Source organism: Physella acuta, unplaced genomic scaffold (genome assembly GCF_028476545.2).
Source record: "Physella acuta isolate Inbredline_101_S28 unplaced genomic scaffold, ASM2847654v3 ptg001145l, whole genome shotgun sequence".
NCBI lineage: Eukaryota > Metazoa > Mollusca > Gastropoda > Physidae > Physella > Physella acuta.
Genome location: NW_026732662.1, coordinates 148515 through 159643, shown reverse-complemented (window position 1 = coordinate 159643; position 11129 = coordinate 148515). Strand labels below are relative to the sequence as shown.

The 11129-nt window shown below is 37.8% G+C and overlaps 1 protein-coding gene across 1 annotated transcript; it reads right to left on the bottom strand.

Moving 5' to 3' along the window:
* Positions 1 to 2220: 2220 nt before the first annotated feature.
* On the bottom strand, positions 2221 to 10759 carry LOC131956285 (nmrA-like family domain-containing protein 1). Its single transcript, XM_059320743.1, has 6 exons — positions 10617 to 10759; positions 7698 to 7996; positions 6721 to 6850; positions 5822 to 6032; positions 4638 to 4831; positions 2221 to 2515 (listed from the first exon to the last, which is right to left on the bottom strand). The coding sequence occupies exons 2-6, from the start codon at positions 7877 to 7879 to the stop codon at positions 2321 to 2323; spliced, it is 912 nt and encodes a 303-aa protein (XP_059176726.1). The 5' UTR covers positions 7880 to 7996; positions 10617 to 10759; the 3' UTR covers positions 2221 to 2320.
* Positions 10760 to 11129: the final 370 nt, after the last annotated feature.

The window sequence follows — 11129 nt, the reverse complement described above, 5'->3', positions numbered from 1 at the left end:
GTTAACTTCAGTACCTTTATGCAACTAACAATAACATAGGATATCAAAGCTCCAATGTCTGTGATAGCTTCCAGACTTTTTTCTCCGGGGGGGGGGGGGGGGGGGGGGCACTTGAAATTTTCGGGGGGGGGGGGGGGGCGGTAGACTTTCTTCGGGGGGGGCGGACACTGTTAAAAGTATATATTTTCTATAGAAATTATATAAATTTCATTTCATTCGGAAGAAACTCTGATTGTATAGATGACACACCAACGTTTCAAAAAGGAACAACGCAAAGTTTAATCGACCTCTGCTTAACTACGTCTATTTCCTGCGATAAATATAACAACAACTAGTCACTTATTTACTGATACCTTATTTTACGGATGTGCTTAAATCAAATTTATTTAATTGTAGGGCCTGCTATAATGTTGTAATTTATGAATTTTATCTTGATTAAATTTAATGTTTATTTTCTTTTTTTTTAAAGTAAGAAAGTAAATATTTTTCAGTTAAAATATGACGTTTCTGTCTTTTTACTTAAGTTAGTGTGATCACATTAAGTTAATTCCCAAGCTAAAGATTGTGTAGATGCCGCAGTAAGAAATTTAACCTTACGTTGAGAGTTGCGAAAATCTCGATTTCGATTTATTTTGCACTATTACAATACTTATTCTATATTTCATATACGAGATGTAAAAAAAAAAATAATAAAAAAAACATTTCTATATCCCGATTGAACTGAAAGTACCTTCCTCGTTAGTGATGTATAAGTATATACGAGAGAATTTAGGGGGTATCACTCACGCTTTATTTAAAGCAAGAAAGTAAATATTTTCAGTAAAAATATCAAGTTTTGTCTTTGAAGTTGCGTTACAGTGTTCACATCAAGCAAACTCCTAAGCTAAAGATTATGTAGTTACCGCAGTAAGAAATTTAATCTTACTTTTTTTGAAGCGATTGTTCAGCGCTCTATAATTCGTACGTGCTGTGTATTTTTGATATACCAACAATTCGATGGATTGAGTGGTTTCCCCTGATACGGTGCAGTGGGCTAGATGTTGCCAGTAGAGATACTTTATGGCAATAGAAAACCAGCTATTTGTTTCACACTGTGAACATTGTTATTACATTTTACCAAGGCATATTTCACTATAAAAAGTTACTAAAACAATATCTGATGCACATTTCTAAAGCAGTAATATATATTCACATTCTATTGCATTCAGTTTAAAGATACATAAGCTGTTTTACAAAAAAAAAAAATATTTTTTATATATTTACCAATATTTTTTTTTTTTTTTTTTTTTTTAATTTTAATATATTATTTTAACAAATTTTCAAAAACAATTTTTTATAACGTAATGTGCTAAGTGCCGTTTGTTTTAATATTTGAATTTTAAAAGTTTGTTACGGTATAGATGTTTGTATGCTTGTTTTATTTGTTATTTTCTTTAGCAATTAGTAATTCGAAAAAAAATATAGTCGCAAGTGGATATTAAAGATTTTAAAAACACTCAGTGACAATTTATTCTTTGATTCTGGTATGTCCACCAACTGAGCTAAATATAGTAACTTAGCTTTTAATGACAATTACCTCCCATTTATGTATTTCTGCTGTTTGTTCTAAAAAGGTGAACTAGTTTATCACGACGGTGACAAGTATTGCTTTTTAATGAATATTTTGCTATAGGGTATCTCCCCTTATCTCGTTTGGTGTATCATGTGTGTAGCTACAACTGCCCTATTTTACATCAAGCATTTTTTTTCGCTGTGGTGTCACCCTCTATGGTCGTCTGGTTCGGTTCCCGACTCCTGTACCCTCCTTGTGACGCCTCTGTCCAACCTGCTTATTGTTTAAAGTGTATCATCATCTTTCCCCGTACTTGAAAAACACATACAGCAGATGAAGTAGAGTTCATCTGTTTCAACGACCTTGACATATGAAGGGATGGTATTGTCAGCACTTTGCCCAGCCAGACATATGACTGTCCATTGGGGCAAGTGAAATATAATTCAACTGTTTCTGTAGCCTCGGCGGTTTGGATAGTTTGGTCAGCACTATGTCTAGCCGTCTTTGTTTCCATAACGTGAGTTAGGTACCCATCAGAGCTGAGTAGACTCAGTGACGTCAAACCCGTGATTCGAACTCGAGACTTTATGTTTAGCAGTCGTAAGATCTAGCATTCACCCACGTCTTTCCATTTAAAGTACATGCTAGATAGTTTTTCGTTTTTTTTTTACAAACTTTATTTCAATAGTAAACCATTCACATAGTAAAACACATTTAATTAATTAATTAACAAATAAATATACAAAAGCTCTTGAGGGTGAGCACTGCCTACAGACACGTGTTGATCCTGGCCTGGTTTTGTTGCACCCAAGTGTCGAACGTTCGAACCTCGGGGCTCATCTGTTTCGTCACGGAGAGGTTGTACTTCTGGTCGACCCGCTGGAAAAACTGGAACATGTTTGCCCAATCAGCGCTGCCCTTTAGGTCACCTGACCTTTTGGTTTGAAAATCGTAGGCCGTTATCTGTTTTGATTTAATTAAAAAAAGGTTTAATTAATTAATTCACCTGTTGAATTTTTTATTTGGTGTGATCGTGTCAGTAATAATAGGCTACAGTAAATTTTTATTTCGTATATATATATATTTTCTGATTACCACTATTCTGATTTTATCAGTTTTTGAAATGATTTGAATGATTTAAACCTGACTTATCAGATATTAGCTAATGCCTTTATTGATGTTTTAGAAATAATATTGTGTACATTTCGTTATAGGCTATACACATTCAATATCGTTAAGGGGGAAGGCTCCGGTTTAAAAAAAAAACTTTTTTTAATACTCGTTAGAAAACAGTTATTTCTTTACAGCTTTATTAAGATACATCCGCATATGCATTTCCACTAAAAAATTTGATGGAAAAATCTTGGTAACTATGACAATGGCGGCCATCTTGAAAAATTAACCCCTTCGTAGATTTTCCACCATTCATAAAATATTACATTTTAAGCCCAATAAACAATCAATTCATAATCTTCTTCCATATTTTGGGGCAATCAGCTAAAAATTTTAAGTGCATATCTTCAAACTAATTTTGTATGAATTTTCAAAATTTGTGTCCGTTCAAAACACTTAACTTTGGGGAATTTTAGGGCATTAAAACTAGTGTTTTGAACGGACACAAATTTTGAAAATTCATAAAAAATTAGCGGATGTATCTTAATAAAGCTGTAAAGAAATAACTGTTTTCTAACGAGTATTAAAACAGTTTTTTTTTTACCGGAGCCTTCTCCCTTAAAGTGTAATGTTTTCCCCGCTAAGGTATTTTATTGATTGTTACTTTTCTTGGTACTCTTCTATTTCAATATCTTTTTTTTGTGTGTGAGCTTCAGACATGTAATTTACAGCGTCAGTTGTGTGTGTTCGCTTTAGTATTACAGTTTTCATCACCGGCTTGTGAGGACTGATACAGATTTACAATAGTAATATTTCTTTCTTACTTGTAGATTACTTTCATTCATTTAAGATGGTTAACTTATACATAGATCTAATACAAAACGTCTAAATATAAAAATAATTAAAACATTTAAAAAAAAACAACATTTCAATATCAACTGATAATTTAACTTAATTGTACGCGCAAATTTCTAATTAACTCAATTTGATCAATTCCAAAATTTAATTATGCCGATATGACAGATTCTTTTTTTTTATTTCTAACATTAGCTTGTCTTTTCATGTCTCGCTCTCTTTTTAGACAGTGCGACATAACCCTTTCAGCTTCATTGCATGCCCCTAAAAACTTTTTCAGTGGATGATCAGTGTGGCATTTGTGTAAAGCTTCAATGAGAACATTACATTCCGCTGTATTTAGATGAGGCGACAAATCTGGATGCATCACAAATCTCGACGCAGATTTCTAATTAACTCAAATCAAAAGTCTAACTATATTGGAGTAACTAATTGGCTATCCGGCTTCAATAAAAATCTGCTAAAGGTAGATTATAGTTTTGGCTATTACCATTTTCTAGATCAATAAAGAAAATAGTTTATCAATTTCCTTTACGTTTTGATTCCCGTCATGGATTAATAAGTGCAATATTTCTTCAGTTTAAAAACAATTGGTTATCCCCCTTTCTACATCATTTAAGGACAATTGTATTAGTGGAAAATATTGTATTGATTATTCCCCTTTCTTGATCAATAAAGAACATATACCAAGGTAATATATTAAACTAGTGCTTTCTTATTCTAGATCGATGAAGGAAATATTTTACCATGAGTACAGCGCCCCACCCCGTCTTCTATACACCAGGGGAAATAGATCACCCCTCCTTCCCTAATACCCACCCCCCTGAAAAATTGACACTAAGGTAAATAAGCCACCCCCCCTCCAAATCGACACCAGGGTAAATAAATCACCTCTCCCCATCTTCAACAGCAGGGGGGGGGGGCGGGGGGAGCACCACCCCACCACACCCCGTCCAGCAGCTCCCCCCCCATCCCGTCCACTAGCTTCCCCCACACAGTCCATCAGCTTAACCCCCCCCCCCACCAACGGACCTGCTGGGTCTTTAAAGAGTCTGGGCTTCAGGTACTTGCCCAGCACCAGCTCCCCCACCCCATCCCCCCCACCCCACCAACTGACCTGCTTGTCTTTAAAGAGTCTGGGCTTCAGGTACTTGCCCAGCACCTGCGCCATCTCGCGGACGGTGATCTTGTCGCCGCACACGCTGACCGTCTTGGACAGGTACTGGTTCCGGTGCCGCAGCACTGTCAACACGATGGGGCCGACGTCCTCCACGCTCATCATGTCCAGGGGCGTCGTCCCCATGGGGATCTCTGCAGGACAGTAACATGGGGGGGGGGGGTGTGGTTTGATAGTATTTGGTAAAAATAATTCGATCTGAAAGCGTGACCTGTGTGCAGTGTTTCTTCCAGACATTTTTCTCCGGGAGGGGGGGGGGGCATTTGAAATCTTTGGGGGATGGGGCGGAATCTCCTCCGGGTGGGGGGGGGGGAGTCAACCAACCCCCCCCCCCCCTCTCCCCCGGAAGAGATGCCTGGAGGAAACACTGCCGGTGTGTAGTTCGGATCCCAGTTCTGGTACGCAAATGAGGTGTGTGAAAGTAAAAGCGACGAAGTTTTGCTATGCCTGGATCTACGACAAATCTTCAAAAAGACATTTGCCCGGTGACTGTTTTCCCAAATCAAGAACAAATAACATTAGCAGAAGTTGTTAGATTTTGGAGTTGTCTCTCTTAGATTGAGTTGCTGTCCCCATCTATCGAGCCTCATTTGCCGGAGTGTTCGAACTCTGGACTGTTGGCGTTTACCATGCCATTCTAACCTTTACTTTAGTGCTTAGAAACATTAATTGATTATGCACATGACTAATAAAAATCGGAACTTATTTTTACTTACCATTCAAACCCTTTAAAACAAAAAAATATTTATAGAGCAACATCCCTAGATTATGTAACAACCCTCCCCTACCCCAACACCCATAGAACAAGGAACCACTAAAAGTTGGTTAGGAACAGAGGCGTAGCGAGGGGGGGGGGGCGGGGGTGCGGACCGCACCGGGTGACACCATTTAGGGGGTGACACCAAGGCAAAAAATATCAAAATATATAGAGAAAAACTTGAGGGGGGATGCAAATCGAAAGTTCGAGGGGGGGGGGGTGCAAATCGAAAATTTGAAAGTTTGTCCCCGGGAAGGGTCGTTACGCCTCTTGGGGGTGACACCATTAAGTGCCGCACCGGGTGACACCCGACCTCGCTACGCCACTGGTTAGGAAAACATAAGTTTATTACAGTGTGAGTACTCACGGATATCATACGTCTTGCCGTCTGCCGTCTGTGGTTTAAAAATATCCAGGATGTCCTCGTAGTACACGGGCATGATGAGGCAGGTCAAGGGCAGGTCAATGTCACGCATGTACTGCTCCACTTCCGCTTTGGCCACAAGATGGCGGGCCATGAGGGAACAGATTTTGTTGGAGTGGAGCTGTGAGCTGAAGATGACGTGCTGTACGTTGGCCTGAGGGGTGAGGGCGGTGGGGGGTGTTAGTACGAGGGTTTCTTTTAGACATTTGTTTTCCAGAAGAGTGACAGATTATCATGGGGAGAAGGTGGGGGGGGGGGTGTTAGTACGAGGATTTCTTTCAGACATTTGTTTTTTAGAAGAGCGACATGGGGTGGTGGTGGTGTGGGGGGGGGGTGTTCTTTCAGACAATTGTTTTCTCATAAGAATATCACTTAGGAAGTCTTGAGAACGTCTCTGAGAGAAGTAAAATATATTTGCAAGACATAGTGCTGACCACACTTCCCTTTCGTATGTGGAGGTAACAGAAACGGGTAAACACTACTTTACCTACTTCATCGAGCATCTGGCCTAAACGAGCATTTCACAATGTTCGATGAAATAGTTAAAAAAACAAGGGTCATTCTTCACAAATGTTTCAGAAAATGGTAAACTCTACTTCACCTGCTCTATAGACCTTCTGGTCTAAACGAGCTTTACACAATTTTCGATGCAGTAGTTAGATAAACACGGATCATTCTTCACAAAATGTTTCAACATCTTTCTTAATCTTTGTTTTGTCACCCACGTTTTCTCACAAAACATCTTTTTGTTTGACATCCAATAACACAAGTTATGCATGCAATAAAATTAGCATATCTGAGGTGAAGGTTGTGTAACGTGACATTGACGTCAACCGACTCACCGATTTACAGTAGTCTGCTATCAGACAACCATGTGCGATTTCTGTATCCAGACAATTGACGTCATCAAAATCTGTGTACGTGTTGACAAAACATGCGAAGGCGTTGTTTAATATCCTCTCCAGTCCCTTACTGAAATGAAGTTTGAAAAATATAAAATTGAAAACATAATTGATTTTGCGTCAGAAAAAGAACAAACCCTAGAAAATCAAAACTAAACATGCAGGGTTAAGCCAGATCAAAATGTATTTATTTCTTTATGGACTAAGGTTGTTTGAATGTAATATATCCTAGTCGCCCAGTGTTTCTTCAAGACTTTTTTCTCCGGGGGGGGGGGGGGGCACTTGAAATTTTCGGGGAGGGGGGTGGTAGACTTTCTTCGGGGGGGGGGGGGCAGACACTGTTAAAAGTATATATTTTCTATATAAATTATATACTTTTCATTTCGTCCCGGGGGGGGGGGGGGGGGCGGTAGAATTTTCCCCCGAAGAGATGCATGGAAGAAACTCTGCAGTCGCCTTTACGCTTGCCCAACTGATTCAGCTAGTCCATGAATCACTAAAGTCTAGACATTCGAAACAAAAATAGTGCATTCAATGTGTTAGAACTAACGTCTTTTATATTACTGGGCAGTACATAGCCTCGCGTTTAGTGTCTGTGTGGTATAAATTACCCTTTAATAACCAGCACGCTCAAATCTATGTTAGTTACCGTTCTTGGCTGTAATTAATATCTAATGATAAACCATCATACAACCCAAAAGTCTCGAGTTCAAGTCTCGGGTTCAAGTACATTGAATGTCCCTGAGTCCACCCAGCTTAGACGGGTACCTAGCTCACTTTAGTGGAAGTAAAGACTGCTGACCAAACTATATTCGAGGTCACAGAAACAGGTGAACTCTTCTTCACTTGCCCCATGGACCGTCAGGTTCAAAAGGGAAATTAACTTATAAACCATCATATGCATCATGTTTATTTACCTTTCTGTGGGGTCAAAGGTGACAAGTTCAACCCCAGCTTCCCGCAGCTCCTGAACTCTCGCACCGCTCTCGTCTCGCGTGACTCCACGGACACTGAACTCACCACTCCTAGCTAGTGCTCTAGCCACTGAGCCACCCTGCTTGCCTGTGGCACCAAACACGACGACAAGTGGTTTGCTCATTAGGGCGGTTATTTTTTCTCAGACTTTTTGAAAAATTCTTGGCCAAAATACTTCAGTTGTTAATAGGCTGGAAGAAGAGATTCTGGAACTTGACCGTGCGTTCGGTTTTTACAGGAACTGTTGCGGAATACGAAAAAAAGTTTTTATACTTAAAATACAATGGTTGACGAAGTCACTTTTAAATTTCAAATAATCTGAAAATACAACCGAATCGATATTAGTGTTAAATTTTAAAGAATTTTAATGAAAGGATTCTCTTCTATATGGATTATGTGTGTCATATGGCTGGAGATAAGAATTTTAGAAACGTGACTAGCCATTGGATATCTAAATGACTTCAAATTGGTACTTGAAAACTCTGAAGAAGGGGAGATAGGACAATGGTTAAAGTCGACATTTCCTATCTATATTAGGGAGATAGGACAATGGTTAAAGTCGACATTTCCTATCTATATTAGGGAGATAGGACAATGGTTAAAGTCGACATTTCCTATCTATATTAGGGAGATAGGACAATGGTTAAAGTCGACATTTCCTATCTATATTAGGGAGATAGGACAATGGTTAAAGTCGACATTTCCTATCTATATTAGGGAGATAGGACAATGGTTAAAGTTGACATTTCCTATCTATATTACCTCCTTTGTTTTAATTTCGTACAGAGAAGGGAGATGGGACTAGTCAGGAAGGTGTGCAGTGCGACCTCCCCCCCCCCCCCCACTTCCGCTCCACTGAAAGAAACACTGGTGGAAAAACTGACTACTAAATGACGCACTAACATGATTGGCCGTGTCTTTTATAAATGGGCCATAGGCATCCGTAATTAGTTCAGGTGCGATAAAGATTACATACAACTCTTGTTCATTTAACGAGAGACGAGTTTTAATTCAAGTACAGTCAATGAACATGAAAACAGTATTCCATATTTAAAACCAAATAGTGAACTGACATAAAAATAACACATCTATACATAACAATTATGTCTAGGTACACGTACTGTACACTCAATTAACGGCGAATTCAACTTAATTAAGAAAGTTATCGATACAAATGAAACGTGAATAATTAAATAACTGAACTAACAATAAACTGTGCACTGTGTGAATTTAAATAAATAACATAGATCATGGACTCTGCCGGTGAATTCCCCTGAGAAATCCAATACTGCACAAACTTATAAACCATAAATAACAATTAGACTTACACACAAAGAACCTTACCACGGTGCTCCTACAAAAATCCACCCTGCACTTACTTATAAAGCATAAATACCCTAACACAAATAACATAACCTACCACGGTGCTCCTAAAAATCCATCCCTACACTTACTTTTAAAGCATAAATATACTTACACAAAATAAAATAACTTACCACGGTGCTTCTAACAAATCCACACCTACACTTACTTAAAAAGCACATATAAAAATTACATTTACACACATCAGGTAACCTGCCACAGTGCTATTTAACAAATCTTATAATTAACAAACCTCCACACGAACGTGCTTTGATTAGCACGCCTCAGTACACCTTGGCCGCCTTACAGGAATATAATAGAAATAAAGCGGGGATAAATACACAGGGGACAAGTGGTAAAGGCGTTTACCTTTTGACACAGAAATCTGGCCAATTGATCGGTAGTTGACAGAATGAACTTGAGTCTATAACTTGCCGGGTTGTGGTTGCAGTAGTGGTTGTACGTTAGGGTTGTTGGCTATTATGTTTTATAAAACGGACTGTGTTTGGTTCTTGAGGTATTGGGGAGTAGGGTGTAAATGCTTTAAAATTTAACATGGAGTCACGCGTGTTCTTTCATTATGGCTAGCTTGGGGGTCCTTAGACAATTAATTGAAGGTTTGGGTTAGTTAGTTAGTGGTAGAGATTACAGGGAGATGGTTGGTGCTTTGGTTTCAGTAGGTAGAGTTGTTAAAATAGAACTGTTTAGGGTGAGGGTGTGTGTTTAAAATTTAAAAACGTGTGTGATCGTTTGGGTGGAGTGTGGTTGTATCTTTTGGGTGTTGACATATGCGTGTATGCGTGTATGTGTTTTACCGATGCGTGTTTCTGTGTGTTAGAATGTGTGAGATTACTTAAATGTTTGATTTGTTTTTTATAGTACGCTCTTAAAGTAGCGTTACTGTTTGTATACACCACTCAAGACTGCGATACAAACATACAAACATACAAACATACACTATAAACAACTTATCTTCAGTGGCTAAATATGTTTAGCCACTTTTGGCTAAACATATTTAGCCACTTTGATACACGCATGTTAAATCAGGTCCTTCTTCTGGAACAACGGTTATCAAAAAATCAATATCAGATATCAAATGTTAACCGCACTGACGGATATAATCGATTGAAACTATCGATTTTTCATAAGTTGATTTCTTAACCTTCTCAATGCAAATAATGTTTACATTAATGCGGTGTTCTAATGGCAGAGATTTATCGTGGCGTTATAATTAATTAAACAATTTAATCTTACAATTACTTGTTTTATATTATAGCCTATATATATATATATATATATATATATATATATATATATATATATATATATATATATATATATATATATATATATATATATATATAGGCCTATATTGTATTTATGATCTGTTAAAAAACTACAACTAATGAAAAATCTTTCTTTTCTTTTATATAACACGATGCGTTGTTTTAAACAAGTTATGAATGAATAATTTTCACAAAACTCTTTTCTATACTTACTTAATGTTTTTCTCAATATATGTGTTGGTTTTTTATTGAAGGCAATTTAGACAGATCTATACCATCCTTTAAAAGAAAAAAAATACATTAAAGTATCCACACAACCACACAACCACACAAGCTCCCAACATATAGACCGAAGTCTGGAACGCCCAGTGGGGGTCTGGATACGCTTCCGGTCTGAATAGATGATGACGTCAGCGAAGCAGTAAAAACATGTCTTTTGGTTACGCATTAACGTCAAGCGGGTAGACTAAGATTTACATGAATCGATTCGTCAAAAGGCAGGGGGTTATGGAGCCTATAAATAGCTTCTAACAGAGTTCTTTAGTAGCAGTGTTGAAAATATACACAGTCTTTTTATGGGCAACCGTATATAGTTGCCGTTGTTATTTAATTTAATACATTTTATTTACACTTTCGGAAATTATAAATTTTCTGAATTAATACTCTAAACGAATTTGTGCTTTACATTTTCCAAAAGGAAGTTTTATATCTTACTTTTAAAATATA

Coding starts and splice junctions, on each gene's coding strand:
- LOC131956285 (XM_059320743.1), bottom strand. CDS start 7,879: ATGAGCAAACCACTTGTCGTCGTGTTTGGTGCCACAGGCAAGCAGGGT. Junction 6,033..6,720: donor TAGCAGACTACTGTAAATCG/GTGAGTCGGTTG, acceptor CTCACCCCTCAG/GCCAACGTACAGCACGTCAT. Junction 4,832..5,821: donor CGGCAAGACGTATGATATCC/GTGAGTACTCAC, acceptor ACTGTCCTGCAG/AGATCCCCATGGGGACGACG.